Source organism: Pavona decussata, unplaced genomic scaffold, assembly GCF_977016875.1.
Source record: "Pavona decussata unplaced genomic scaffold, jaPavDecu1.1 SCAFFOLD_38, whole genome shotgun sequence".
In the NCBI taxonomy this organism is placed as follows: Eukaryota; Metazoa; Cnidaria; class Anthozoa; order Scleractinia; family Agariciidae; genus Pavona; species Pavona decussata.
The window spans coordinates 3,690,392-3,706,208 of NW_028145460.1; the positions used below are offsets into that span (position 1 = coordinate 3,690,392).

General features: G+C 37.5%; 2 protein-coding genes across 2 annotated transcripts; both read left to right on the forward strand.

Annotated features, from left to right (window-relative positions):
* Positions 1 to 26: 26 nt before the first annotated feature.
* Positions 27 to 8,662, forward strand: LOC146483675 (calcineurin subunit B-like). The gene is made up of 5 exons (XM_085105805.1): positions 27 to 344; positions 5,316 to 5,376; positions 6,100 to 6,339; positions 6,863 to 7,047; positions 7,754 to 8,662. Exons 1-5 carry the CDS (start codon positions 342 to 344, stop codon positions 7,808 to 7,810), a joined length of 546 nt encoding a protein of 181 aa, XP_084961931.1. The 5' UTR covers positions 27 to 341; the 3' UTR covers positions 7,811 to 8,662.
* A 1,069-nt stretch (positions 8,663 to 9,731) lies between these two features.
* On the forward strand, positions 9,732 to 13,718 carry LOC146483676 (palmitoyl-protein thioesterase ABHD10, mitochondrial-like). The gene is made up of 2 exons (XM_085105549.1): positions 9,732 to 10,127; positions 13,082 to 13,718. The coding sequence occupies exons 1-2, from the start codon at positions 9,770 to 9,772 to the stop codon at positions 13,582 to 13,584; spliced, it is 861 nt and encodes a 286-aa protein (XP_084961675.1). The 5' UTR covers positions 9,732 to 9,769; the 3' UTR covers positions 13,585 to 13,718.
* The last annotated feature ends 2,099 nt before the right edge of the window (positions 13,719 to 15,817 follow it).

Sequence of the window (15,817 nt, forward strand, 5' to 3'; positions counted from 1 at the left end):
CTAGCATCGGCCATAAATTTAGCCGTCACACTCGTCTGGCTTGAGACCATTTAAAATGTCAATGGGGAGGGGTGAAGATCAAACGAAAAACAGAGTTTTCATCTTGAAGGTTTTGATTCTACCCAAATATGCAACTTAACACGGAAAATTTCTCATCTTTGTAACAGTTTTGTCACATTTTACTGATTTTTTTTTTCACAAGGCAAAAAGTTACTCGAAGAAATTATAATTTTTAGAACTTTCACCCCTCCCCTTGAAAGTAGAGGGCTAACCAGAAGATACAAGCCTGCGGCCATGTTTTCGTCTCTTGGAGGAAAGGGAGATTTTCTGCTTATTCAGCGATGGTAAGACGTGTAACCTACATTGTTTTTGGATTAGATATAGGTGTGAGAACTCTAAGGTTTTGAAAACATCAATTTGCATTGCACTTAGCGAATTATTTCGTGGATTTGTGAGGGAAAACATCTTGGTTGCTTGGTTGTATTGAAACTTCAAAGCTGCGCTTGAAACAAGGATTTTTTTTAACGCTCGATAATAGCGCCTAAAATTTAATCTACTTCAGGATAAAAGAAATTCAGTGCTTTTACAGACTGCTAATGCTATAAGTTAATGGACTATTTGAACAATAGAGGTCCACAGGTGATTCTTGGCGGATATTTTTCTGATAATGGATTTGAAGATATACAAACAGTTCTTCCTGGCGGTATACCTTTGTGACTAGATAAAATAATGAATTTTTACTGGTTATACCATATATACGCTCTGTGTACTCGCATGAAGTCTAAAAGCTGTCTTTCTCAGAGAAACGACAACAACAGCACCGAAGACTAATGGAAATTGCCTTTTCTTTTTAATTAAAAAATATTGGTTTGTTCAGCTGACATGTTGTTTTGTTGTCAAATGTGGTGGGCTGGGCCTTCCAAGTGGCCAAGGAACACCATTAACCGTACTTTAATCAAGAAAAGCTACGGCCAGTCCTGATAATGGTTGTTCTTTGAGTTTCACCAACTTGTGTAAAGCTTAACAATGGGAGAATACAACTTTATAAAGCTAGGCCTGTGACCTCTAAGATACATTTAAAATATTTAACAAAATGTGAGCTTATTCCAAAATTTTATCCAAACTGGTCTGAATTGTTATCCAAATTTGTTGTACAGTAATGTTGCTTTATTAAAATTTGGCGGTTTCATGTACAAAAGGTGCTTTGCACCACAGGTACATTTTCTTTTTTAAACTGAACCATTACTTTTGAATTACCTCAAACTTGTTTGCCTCACGATGTTGTAAAAAACCTGAAGATTATCTCTGACCAGGCACTCGTTTTTTTCCACCAAAAGAAGATATACTTGTCATCACAAAACTTCTGGCAGTGGTCAGACAAATTATTCACGTTTTCATTATGTTTGCTTGCTTTGCATGAAAAGTTAGTGTTTTTTTGATGAGGTTTTCGTCATTTCTGCTTTCAAAGGATTTTTTATTAACACCCTGGATCAACTCAATGTATTTCTCTTTTTAAGATAATGGAGTTCTTCTAGCAGAGGGATTTAGTTAGGATAAAAGTCATCATTAATTTTGTTGCTGTAGTGGAAAAACGACTTTCCATTAGTTGATCCAGGAAATTGCATTTTTTAAATTTGTTACATGTAATAATTTGTCATTACGAGTCTGGCCATTTTTCTTCAACAAAGAAGCTCACAATGAGCATTCAGTTTTCTTCAATTCGGCTATTTTTTCTTTTGAGCAGGAAACACTGGGTTGCAAAATTGGCATGAAATTTATGTTCATTCAAAGGAATACTTCTTTTGACTGTGAAGTTGTCATAGCAACTAATGCCTTGTACATTATACTTCTGAAGCTACATATTGACTACTATTGTGTCACCTGTTGGAACCATTTTACCACCGAACTGACTTCCACTTTCATTTTTATAGCAGAAATTTGCCATTACTATGTATGATTTCTAATTTACGTTTTGAAATAATTATTGTAGTTAATGTTTGTTTACTTATCATTTCAGCTGCCCCGTCTTTTCTACAGCTGAATTTTTAAATCCTTCTAATGCACCTTTATACCTCCATTCACTGAGATCATTAGTTATGAGACAGTAATGCCTGCCACATTTAAACAACTACATATTTAGAACAATATATGTGATTCCTGATTTCAAAACTTTGTAGTGTGTTAAATGCTGCTTTTTAACTGATTTTTTTTTATAAAAAACTGTTGGAACCAGATTTTTGCAAGAGTAATTCATTTGTAACCTCGTAGCCAAACACATTTATTTTACCACAAAATAGACAAGTAGCAACTGTACAACTGAGGCTACAGTACGTTTAGGCCCAGGATTATTTCACGTCGCATTATATATTTTGTATAAATTTGTGACTGTCCCTAACAATATTGACAGTAGCAGAGTTTGGCCCCAGGCATCTCATTTTAATACAAGACTGCTTAGTTCACAAGATTGGTGTACAAACATTTGCTGTCAACTTATAATAATTTATTATTAAGAATTATAAGCAAGTATTGCAGGGTGTTACAAAATCATCGTCAGTAACAATTTGGTCGCACTTCATTCAAAGTTTGTATGGATAATGCTGTGCTAAATTTTTTTTAAAATAGGTTTTTAAACAGTTCACCCACTGGTTAGCTGTTACATAACTTGGATTGCTTGGACAAAAAACAATCACGTTTCAAAAGTGAAAAAAAGCATTCCGATTGAACTTCATTAGAACGTGAAATGTTTCATTGCACTCCAAACTGACTGGCACTGCAAGTATGAAGTTGGAATTGTTTGTTTACATTTTGTAGTGTGGTCTGGTTCTCTTTATCAGAGAGGTCCTGGTTATAGTATTAAGTCGCACTGTGTGTTGGGATACATTTGCAACTGAATCTTGACTTAAAATATTAATATGTGAATTAACTCACAGTTAACTCCTGTCTTTAGTAAAACTTCCTTGCTGCTCACTTTGACCTTGGACTGATTAATATATCATTCTGTGCTTTTGTGTCTGATTAGGGTGCAGGATCTTCACTTGCTAGTAAATTGGCATGAAATTTGTGTTCAAAGAAATACTTGTTTTAACTGTGAAGTTGTCAAAGCAACTAGAGTCTTGTACATTATGCTTCTAAAATTGCATATTAACTACTTTTGTGTCACTTGTTGGAACCATTTTGCCAGAGAACTGACTTCCATTTTTATTTTAATTTATAACATAAAATTTTCCATTTTTGTGTGTGATTTCTAAATTATTTATAAGTTTTGCAATAATATTGTAGTTGATGTTTGTTGACTACTTCCAATCAATTAACTTAAAAGTGAACACAGTATGTCGTAGTCAATGATTATGTGGAACACTGGTGATCATGATATAGTAACTAATTTTTAGATACAATGTTGGACCCAAATTTGTATAAGAATAATTCATTTACCTTACAGCCAAACACATTTACTTTACCACAAAATATACAAGTAGCAAATATCAACCAAGACTATTTAGGGCCTGAATTATTTCGCTTTACATCCTAATTTTGCATAATTTTAAAATTGTGACAGTCCCTAAGGAAGTAATAACAGTAGCAATGTTTGGCCTCAAACATCTCATTTTAATACAGGACTGCTTGATTTATAGGATTGATATACAAACATTCCCTGTCAATAAACAGTTAAAGAGTCATAAGCAAGTATTGCAGGGTGTTGCAAGATCACTGGACATGACAATATTGGTCACACCTCACTCAACGTTTGTATGGGTAATGCTATGTGAACATTATTTTTTAAAGTGACATGGGTGTTTACGGTTCACACACTGGTTAGCTGTAACATAACTTGGATTGCTTGGACAAGAAACAATCACATTGCAGAAGTGAAAGACAACACTCCAACTTCATTGGAACTTAAAATGTTTCATCAAACTCCAAACTGACTGGCCCTGCAAGTATGAAGTTGAAATCGTTTGTTTGCATTCTGCAGTGTAGTCTGGTTCTTTTTATCAAAGAGGACCTGGTTAGAATATTAAGTCACACTGTTTGTTGGGATACATTTGCAACTGAATCTTGACTTAAAATATCATGTCAACTCACAGTTAATTCCTGTCTTTAGTATTTAACTTCCTTGCTGCTGGTCAACTTTGTCCTTGGACTGATTAATATATCATTCTGTGCTTTTGTGTCTGATTAGGGTGCAGGATCTTCACTTGCTAGCAAATTGGCATGAAATTTGTGTTCAAAGAAATACTTCTTTTAACTGTGAAGTTGTCAAAGCAACTAGACTCTTTTACATTACGCTTCTAAAATTGCATATTAACTACTTTTGTGTTACCTGTTGAAACCATTTTGCTGGAGAACTGACTTCCATTTTCATTTTTATAACAGAAAATTTTCCATTTTTGTGTATGATTTCTAATTTAGGTTTTGCTATTGAAGTTGATGTTTGTTGACTTCTTCCAATTGATTAAGCGATAAGTCAACACAGTAAGTTGTAGTCAATGGTTATGTGGAACACTGGTGACATTAACTAATTTTTAGATACAATGTTGGACCCAAATTTGTATACGAATAATTCAGTTACCTTGCAGCCAAAAACATTTATTTTACCACAAAATATACAAGTAGCAAATATGAACCAAGACTAGGCCCTGAATTATTTCACTTTACATTGCCTAATTTTGCATTTAAATTTGTGACAGTCCCTAAGAAAGTAATAATAGTAGCAATAGTTTGGCCTCAAACATCTCATTTTAATACAAGACTGCTTGATTTATAGGATTGGTGTACAAATATTCCCTGTCAATAAACATGTAGTTAAAGAATCATAAGCAAGTATTGTAGGGTGTTGCAAGATCATTGTGACAAGTATTTGGTTGCACCTCACTGAACGTTTGTATGGATAATGCTATGTGAACTTTTTTTTTAAGTAGGTGTAGGTGTTTAAACAGTTCACTCACGGGTTAGCTGTTGCATACATGTAACTAGGATTGCTTGGACAAGAAAAGCGATCACATTACAGAAGTGAAAGAAAACATTCCTACTTCATTAGAAATTGAAATGTTTCATTGCACTCATACACAAAACTGACTGGCCCTGGAAGTATGAAGAATGTTGGAATCATTTGTTTGCATTCTGTAGTGTGGTCTGGTTCTCTTTACCGAAGAGGACCTTATGATATATATTAAGTCACACTCTGTGTTGGGATACATTTGCAACTGACTGAATCTGACTATGTGAACCCACAGTTAATTCCTGTCTTTGTTAAACTTCCTTGGTGCTGAATTTGTCCTTGGAATGATTATCTTTGTGATTTTGTGCCTGTTTAGGGTGCTGGAGCTTCACTTGCCAGCGAAGAGGAAGTAAGAGAATTGGAAGCTACTTCGCACTGTATGTGAAAATTTTGTCATGGATTTTCTCTGTGCTTTTATTGTATTGATTGTTGCTGAATCTCCCACTCGAGTTCTAAGAAGATGGTCATTCAGAAAAGGCCCCTGTATTCTCACATGTCCATAAATAATTTTAATAATTTTTGATTGCCAGTTTGCATCTGAAAACTGAGATCTTTTGTCCAGTAAGGCCTTCGTTCGTTCATTTGGTCCTTCTTTCCGTCCTATACTAATTTAGTCTTTTGAGAGTACCCTCCCCCCCCCTTGAAATCTCCAATGACCTTCCATGCATAATCCACCTTGAGTATATTATTCTTGTTTTGTCTGATTAGAAAATGATTTGTAGGCGTGGGGAGGGTGGGGGTGGGGGGGAGGTGTTGTGTTGGACTAGCACCTTACTCCAAAGAAAATTTGAAACAAGTAGCTAATTATGCAGTGGTTAGAACATCCGACCATTTGTTGGAAGGTCACAGGTTCAGTTATCAGTGATCTCTAGAATTTTTTGTCGGATGTCCTTCTTATGTCTAGCTGAACTCAGTGTACTTATTGTCGGTTGGGAGGAGAAGATCAACCACGCCACAAATCAAAAGAAGCAAGTTTTAATTTACCGATCTGCGACTAGCACACACATGGCTCAATAATTTATGTTAGTTTCAAAAACCAAGTGACAAACATTCTAAATGTGATATTCACACATATTCTTTCCTTTGTAACCTATTTATAGTCACCGCAAAGGAGATACCCAAGCTGTTGAAAAGATTTGCACGTTATGATCCTGAAGGCAGAAATGGAGGCATGGCATTAAAGCAGTTCCTGGACATGCCAGAAATATCTACAAATCCAATAATGCCCAAAGTGGCATCTGCTTACCTCGAAACAAGAACAAACAAGTTAACATCCAATTCATTCATCAACATGCTGTCTAGATTGAGTCCTCGCAACTCACTTGATGACAAGAAAGAGTGTGAGTTTTCTTTTTTTTTTTTCTACACCATAAATTGAAGAGATGCCCAGGTTGAAAATTACACTTGAGGCAAGCAGTTACTCCTTTTGCTTTAACTTGAACACATTGAAAGTCATCTTGTTAAATGTGACAAATTATTTTCAGTTTTAAAAAGTGAATTAGTATCTTATCACACATACTGTGAATGAAAACAGTTTTTTCACTGATTAGCAGAGTGAATTAGGAAAAAAGTGGTAGTTACTTCATGTTTGGGCACACATGTGAATGCCTGCCTGGCTATAAACTCAGTATCAATGCAAGTGTTCTCCCTCACTCTTCCCACTTGTCTCCCTTGGTTTGTACATTTTATGGGTTTAAAACAACACTCCCAAATTTGCCAAGATTTTGTGTACACTGGATTTTGTGCATGGTAAATGCTGGATTGCCTTTCATGGATGGCCTTCCATGAATTATATTGAAGTTTGAGTGTACTGACAATGTTTGATTTGCTTCTATAATTCTTTAATCCACTTACTGTACACAGTCGCCTTTCAAGTGCTGGACACTGATAATGACGGATACTTATCATACCATGAGCTGTTCAGCTTGTTCAGAATGGTGACGGGACCAGCACTGACAGATGACCAAGTCCTGGCCACAATAACAAGCATTCTGAGCAGGAGCGACTTGCAACAAGCCTCAAGATTAACCTTTGAGGAATTCACAAATGTAAGGGATAGATTCTAGATAATTACCATGGATTTAATTAGTATTTAATTCTCAAAAGTTCTCAAGTTCAAATTTAAATTCTGGGAAAACAATCCACCATCTCCACATCAAAGTACAATCTAGTGGTGGGGCAGGTGTGGGGGCACTGGGGTCTAAACTTCCTCCCTCTCTTCTTCTTTTAAATCCCGGTTCACGCCTCTTTCTTGGCATCAAGTGTCATGCTTTTGTAAGCCCCAAGGTGGTTCCCTAGAGTTTTATGCCCATGTGTGCAAAGCACACAAGGCTTAAGTATTCTATACATGAGCTAAAGGAAGCCCATGCCAAGAATGAACAAGTCATCAATATAGCCCAAATTACAGCACTGTAGTAGCGATAGTAAACTGTTTCAAAGAAAATGTTCACTCTTATGGTTTTTGAAAGTTAGAGCCGTCAAAGGTAATGTCCTAAGTTTATAATTTCATTCAAGGCATTCACATCACAATTTGACTATACAAAACCCTTGTTCTAAACTTCACGCATGCTCAGAAACAAATTTTGGTGAATTCCCATTCTGTGATGTAGTTATTGTCTGTTAAAATAATGTAAAATTTCCTCTGAATTTTCTTGAGTTTCCTTTGAAGAATTTCCCCCCACAAAATGGCAAAGAGCTTAAAAATATTTTGCTTGCAGGTTTCTACAGCTTAGATGTTTTATTTTTGTGTGTCAGATTGTCTCTGATGAGGAAATAGAAGAACTTTTCACTGTGGAATTACAGCTTCCATAATAAGAAGATCACCTCAAGGCAGTTTGCAGTACACATGCCATTGATGCCGGATGGCTAGTTAGAATATGTCAGCGAGTGAAGGATGACCGCAGAGACGTGGTTTGTCAAAGATCAGAGAGCTTTGAGCCTCATTTCACAGGGCGACCTGCACTCAATGAACAACAGAACAATGCTCTCAACCCTGAAAAACGATGCAGCCGCAGGATATCAGGGTCCAGTGAAAATAGAGCTTTTGAAAGGTGAAGGTCTACTGTATCTCACCATTGAAACAAACACTGACTGAGGCAGAATTGAGAAGAATGGCAGCAGAGGAGGACCCTGTGAGAGCTGATCCTTGTAGCACCTTGTGGGCACTGTAATCTGGGTGCTGAACATTGTGATCAACCCAGCACTGGTCTAGCAGCTAATGGCACTAATATCTCTGCTGTATTTCATCTAGACTAGCTGTAGTCAGTACCTTGTGTGTCATCTAAAAGATACAAGTGGAGCAAATTCAATAGAGTTGTAATCAGCACATTTGTTTGGATCGCAGTGGCTTCAAGATGACTTTCAAACCTAATTGCCACCACACACCAGTGGTAATACCATCATTTTGACAGAAAATAGGATTGCTTGTACCTGCCAATTAACTCTCATATACATTTTGTGTGCACCTCCATCTGTGGATCAAAAACATTGACCTCATGCATTTTCATGCCACTTTCTCAAGCTGATTATAAATCTGGTTTGTAAATTGGCTTCCTTGTTCAAGATATTTTAGGAGGCCAATACCCCTTGTTTTAATTTCCTTGTACGTTTTGTCATTTAAGTTTTAGTGCTCTGTGGGGGTAGAATAAAGTTGTTGTTGAACATTGTTGTTGTTACTGAACAGCATGTAAATTTGATTCATTTCAATGAAAAATACTGCAGTCCTATAAATGACTATACGAGGTGTGTGAGTAGTAGTTCAAGTTTTCTTTAGAAACTCTTGGGCCATCTGTTGCAGTCTTTCTCGGAAATCTTTGGGATCTTCAACAGCATTCAGAAGTTGTAATCCTGCATTTAACTTGGATTCATACAAAGTCCCATAAACAGGCAAAAGACACATAAATGCAGATAATGCACAAGATGACTGAATGCATGTCGACTGTAATCACTTGGATTGCCTTTTGCCCGGAGCGTTCACGAAACCTTATGGTATCCGGTCAGTTCGTTCCATGGTCAGATCGATCCAGTTTCCCGAATTAGCGGCATACGTTTAATTTTTTGTTTCTCGCACCCTTACAGACCTTACACTGTAAACCCCAAATACCGTATTTATTCAATAATGTTAATATGCGCCCACCCCCTTTCCCCTCCAACAAAAAACATTTCTGTAGTAGCCAGCGTGAACTAAGAGGAACGTCAGTCTAAATACAACCTCACACGCTTTAAACCGATGCCTTTCCGGTTTATTAACTCGTTCCGTCAATTAAACATCGAGCAGGACATTTTTCTTTACATTTTCATCGAGTAAGAATGTTTTCTTGATTCTTCCTAAGCGGAACGTACTGGCTATATTGTGGAACGATCTGATTTTTTTTTGGGACGATCTGACTTTCCTGTGGAACGATCTGACTTGGAACGATCTGACCATGGAACGAACTGACCGTAAACCAACCTTATAATGTGATGATTTTTTGGAGGACATGCAGCCTGTGAACAGCTGGCTCCCAAGTGGGTACAGGGAGAAGACAAAAATTGCTCACCGAGCTCGCCGTTTCTTTTCGCCCTATACTCCATTTGGGAGCCTATTCACAGGCTGGGGAATACCCTAAACTTTAATTTTCGTGTGGCCAAAGGAGCTCAAGTTCATTTTCTGTGGAGTTGCAATACACCCCGTACCGGCCTCCTCTCCCCAAATGCGCAAACTGGCAGGGATAATTCGTGAAGAAGTTATGACGTATTGCACTAAAAAAAAAAAAAAAAAATGGCCGCAAAATGAGACCAGCTTTGAACAGTTTTAAGTTTGTTTTTACTCGGACGTCAACCATCTATTTCAAAAGAATGAGTTCCCTTGCTGAATCACCGGTTCAGTATGTATCATTGTCTCCTAACGAATTCATTGCATACCGTCAAACTCAAGGCAAAAGTCCAGGAGTGATATTTTTGCCCGGGCTGATGTCAAACATGGAGGGGACGAAAGCCATAGCTCTTGAACGGTACTGTAGAGAAACTGGACATTCTTACGTGAGGTTTGACTACAGGGGACATGGCAAGTCTAGTGGAAAAAGCCAAGATTGTACAATCGGCATGAGGAAGGAGGATGTGTTGACAATTCTTGGTAATGTAGCGAAAGGTATGAGACGTTCATTGCGAAATTATGACCCCTGCCCCCAACCCTCCCTTTTTCAGCTATCGGAGAACCCTACTTCCACCTGCAGAATAGAAGCAATTGATTGTCCACACTAGAGCACAGGAATAGGGCTTTTAACAGCTTTCTTGACTAAGTCAGCTCATAGTTAATAAAAGGTGATGGTTATGAAGCCTGACCAACTTCTTTGTTATATGTTTTTGTTAACATTTTTGGCCTTGACCGGGCACAAACCACAATAGATTTTGAAATGTGTTGGAGCAACTGACCAATAGAAAAGCTCCTGTTAAGACATTCATTGTAGTGCGAAAGTTAAAATAAAGGATTGTGCACCGTTGTGGCCTTCCAACATAAATTGCAGGTTTCAAGGTTTCATAACCAGTCCCTCAATTAACTGTGGTCTGGTGGATGAAACTTTGACCACATTATGCTCTAAAATATTGAAATGCCTTAATCTCAGTATACCTGGCAACTTTCACGCATTATTCGTGAGTCTCACGCCTGCGGATAAAAGACATTGATCTCACACATCAAGGACAATTTCTCACACCTGACTTACAAATCTGGATGAGTTGTTCCAAAAAAAAACTTCATTTCATTTCAGATTTGTTATGTATCATTTCTTTGCTCTTTATAACAATCGCAAAAGCTTTCAAATGTCTACAATCCGTTTGAATCGTAAGTGTTCAAACGTCGTCGGAATATCTTCGGACATTTTCGGCAATGTTCAGAAGTCTTGGGAGAATCGTCAGAAATCTTCGGAAGTGGCTCGAACATTTTCATAAATCCCGGTCCTGACAAGACAAAAATCTCACGCGTTTGACTCAGAAAAAGTTGGCAGGTATATCTCTGTGGTTATGGTTGTGTTTGGAGTCTGGTGCCCAGTCAGAAGTTATCCTTCTACTTCTCAAACCCATAAGTTGGCCGGTGGTTTTTAATTCAGTGTAAGAAGTAATTGAAGGGGTGCCTCATGGACAAAAGCCCTAAGTGACTTCTGATGATTTGCTAGATTCTCCTTCCAAATAAATTGTATTCACTTGTGAAACAAAAGGAGAATTTGACCTTACATCAAAAGTCACCGAGGCCTAATTATTTTGTGTACCCCTTCAATTCACATTTGCTTTGGTTTTGTATAAACACTGCTGCTCCCTTCTCTTGCCTACTTAGCTGTCGGCATTGTTCACCATATTAAAGTAAGTTCAGATCTAGCAGCAGCACCTTGAAAATGAGTTTCAGAGGCTAGCTCCTTCCCATTCCCTTTGAACAGACCTCTCAAGTCTCACGAGTTTGCCGTGAAACTCACGGTTTTCAGTTCAGTCTTATGACGAGACACAAATATCTCACGATAAACAGTCGCAAGCTGAAAGGATACAATTTCCTTCTATAATTTCACTTTTGGCTTGCTTAGGTGACTTTCTTGGGCTAATTCTGTGCAAATCAGTCCATAGACTGTCAGTAAACAACCCTAAGTTCATCCATCTGTTTGCTGAAAACAAAGTCCATGACATATAGAAGACGTGCCAAATTAGGTTTTCATTACCAGTCTCTTGCATTTTGGTCACACATTTTCAAAATGGCGGAAATTGCACTTTCTTTTGATTAAGCATCTGTGTTTAATTTATTCATTTTGTCTGCTGGTCGATCAATCTCCAGATTTTTTACCTCAGTCTCCAGATTTTTTGGTGTTTTGAGGTTGAGAGGTCTGTTTGTGGGTCATACATGTGTTGGCAAGTCCCAAACTTTGCCTTTGCACTTCATGACATGAACTTTTTGTTGTCATAAAAGGAGTAAACCAGTAACAATACTTGAGACTTGCTTACAGTTGCATTTTCCCACATTATTATTGCCATATTAATTTAACCCATTTTCCAGTTGTGCTTGGTGACCTGGCCTTTGAGTGGAAGCGAGGCTGGAGTTGATTTTGTCTTAGTAATAATGATAATAATAATAATAATAATAATAATAATAATAATAATAATAATAATACAATAAGCATATTTAAAATCAATATAGGTTGAACCTATAAAAAAGAAGTGCAAACCTAAGTGTTTTTCAAACGAAATTTTACAATAACTGTCAAAATTCATGTGTGCTGATTGGCTCATAGCTAATGTCAATAAAAATGATGTCAGTTGTAACATGCGCGCTTTCTGCAGGCAAAATAGAGCCAATTCCACTCGTACTTTTTCCATGTTATTATAGAAAACAATCAATGACAGCTTTCTATGGTCTATATACACTCTAAATCCTTATAGCCCATAAACTGGTGCCATAAAATGTTCAAAACTTGGCAGTGAAACCACGAGCCGCACTTGAGTTCTGTACATTTTATGATGTTATTTTATGGTCTATTTAACAATTATTCCACGAGCACGCGTTGGATATGAGATGATAGATAGCCAACGAGGCGCGTAGCGCCGAGTTGGCCATAATCATCTCATATCTAACAAGCGCGAGTGGAATAATTGTTTTATTAAAAACAATCAAGTAATATTGTTAGGCCATGCTGATTTCCTTTCCAAGAGCAACCAGAGAACAATAATATTTATGGTCGCTATTTCTTGGGCATGGTATAATGGCTCATATACCATGGACGCTAAGCCAATCAAAACCCTGGAATTGCATTATACAATGATCCAGTTTTTAATGAAAGAGTATAGACCATAGAAAACTGCCGTCAGTTTGTTACATACAAACTAGTCAGTGTAAGAACAACATGATTTTCCATATCAAGAGCTGTGAGGTTTGTATGAAAACAAAGTCAACTCATTTACAAGCACACAACTGTAAAATGGACTATTTACTTGGTTCATTGCAGTGCTGGCCTTGTACGTACAAACTAGTTGTAATTAATACTTCAAGGTTTTGGTTTTAGATGCTTGATTGAAAACTGCTCTTTACTAAGACTTGCATTGACTGTAAATCATTACAATTTCTAGGTCCACAAATTCTTGTTGGCTCAAGTCTTGGAGGATGGGTCATGCTCCTTGTTGCCATGGCAAGACCTGATCAAATCAAGGGTCTTGTGGGAGTGGCCAGTGCTGTGGACTTTTTGTCTCGCCGTTATGACAATCTCCCTGACAAAATCAAAGCAGAAGTGCAGTCCACAGGAAAGTGGGTCATACCTTCAGAGTACAGCCCTAATGAACCATATGTGTTAGATTTTAACGTAATACAAGAAGCGCGAAAGCACATTCTACAGGAAAACGAATTATACCCCATCAACTGTCCTGTTCAACTTATCCATGGAATGCAAGACAAAGATGTGCCATACCAAGTTTCACTTGATCTGGTCAAGAAACTCGCAAGCAGTGATGTTCATGTGACACTTGTTAAGGATGGTGGTCATAGGCTTTCTGATACAAGTAATCTTCAGTTTTTGACAAGAACATTGGGACATTTGGTTGCACAATTGAAACATTCTGAACAATGCTCCTTGTGATGATAATGTCATTAATTAAACAGTATTACGCTAGCAAATTTTTGCTTTCTAGGCCTTGCTCATGAGAATAAAGGAACTGATAACTGAAGATAAAAAAGTGTCCATGTTTGAAGAAATTCTCCCAACTATTAATGTAGGAAATTTATAGATGGGTTTATTCTAGAAATTGGCCAATGTAATTATAGGTGACCCCTTTTTCAAGAAAGGGGGCCCCCAAAAAAATATATTTGAACTTCTCAGAAGCAAGTCAATAAAGTGCACAATACGAACACAGAAAAAAAGGAAGAAGAAAAAAGCAATTGAGACAGTAAGAGGCTATAAATTTCGAAGGATAGAGCAGCGGTCATATCAATCTTATCGTCAGTGATGTTTTTGAATTCTTTATTTCAGTTCATAAGTACTTATCCTTGGACAAACTTTTGTGTGCCCCATTTGACGCGCCAACGTATATTTAATGAAGCATTTTTTTTTATTGCGGAAATCCTGCAAAGCCGCACTCTGGAATCTAGTAAACTTTGGAAGCCATTAACAGAAATATGCATTTTGATATTAACATTTCCTTTCTGCGGATTAATTTTTCAAGTAAACAAATTCACCAAAACACATAGGAAGAAAATGAAAGTAAGTGCGGTATAAATAAAAGAAATGTTATGAGTAACTTAAATATGAAAAGTTGCTTAAAAGTGCTTAAGTGTATCTGCATCCATAATAATTGCATGGTGTACTTTACTGGTGGGTTATCAGGTACAGCTTCAGATGTACTCTGGGGATGAGTAGCCCCTTGCTCAGTTTCTGATTCCATCTTACTTGGACAGAAAAGGCACTCAGGAATGATTATATAGTTTGGCCGACTTTGAACCAGTGTAACTCTGCGTGGGTAGCGTGTGAAACAAAAGACACAAATGCTTTTGCGGGTTACTACACTCAAATCTCGTGGGGAGGGGGGGGGGGGGGGAGGGACTCCTCAAAATTTTTGGTTGGGGTGCATGGCTCTGTTCTCCAAACCCTGACCCTATTTCAGACCAAAATATGTAATTTTCAGACCTGGTGTCTAGAATCGACATCACACTTTCAGACCAAACTGGTTAAAATATATTTCAAAAACTCATTAATAATTCATAAGCCCATTGACCTATCAAATGGTCGATAAAACATCACGTGCAGTGGTTTTAAAACCCGATAAACCTCCTCCTTATTAGTATGCGGTGTTTAATGTTTTTCTCGTATGCTAATTTCCAACGTTCACAAAAGCATCAATGTTCTGAACTCTCTTGACACACGCTTTTCCAGGAATGTTTTTGAAGCCGTTCAAAAAACTCGCAGCACGTGTTTTATCGGGTCTAAAACCACTCCGCTGCGCCTCGTGGTTTTAAACCCCGACAAAACACTGCTGCTCATGTTTTAAACATAACATCCAGTTTCAGACTATAATGGCCCAAAAACCATACCCTTTGGCGCCGCCTTTGGAGTTCCCCCCCCCCATCCACCCCAAGGGACTCAATTTTGTCGGATTTTAAAGTAAGGAAGCCTTTAAAAGGGATTTGTCGTCCAGAGACTATTTTCTTCAAACAAAGATTAATAATGGTAATTGAACTGAGTGGAGCGCAATTTGGTCTGAAATCATACGCGTGATTTCAAAATCGAACGAGCGCGCAGCGCGAGTTTGATTCGACTCAAAGTTCAATTGCCACTTTATTACACCTATTTTGAAATCACAGAGTATCATTGTCAATATTAATATTCTGTTTTTTGTTACTTCATTTCCATTTTGATGCGATTTAGAGCAAAAAATGGTGCAATTTGGGAATATATCGCACTGTTGAGAGCCAATCGGATTGCAAGGATCACCAGTGATTTCAAAATGGGTGTAATAAATATTGGTAATTGAATTGAGTGGAGTGCAATTTGGTCTGAAATCATACGCGTGATTTCAAAATCAAACGAGCGCGCAGCGCGAGTTTGATTTGAAATCACAAGTATGATTTCAGACCAAAATTGCACGACACGAAGTTCAATTACCTTTTAATTACATCCATTTTGAAATCACAGAGTATCATTGTCAATATTAATATTCTATTTGTGTTACTTTCTTTCCATTTTGATGGGCTAAAGAAAGGATGCAATTTAGAGCAGAAATGGTGCAATTTGGGAATAAATTGCATCATTTTGGACCAATCAGATTCCAAGGATCACCAGTGACTTCAAAATGGATGTAATTAAGACTATAACGGTT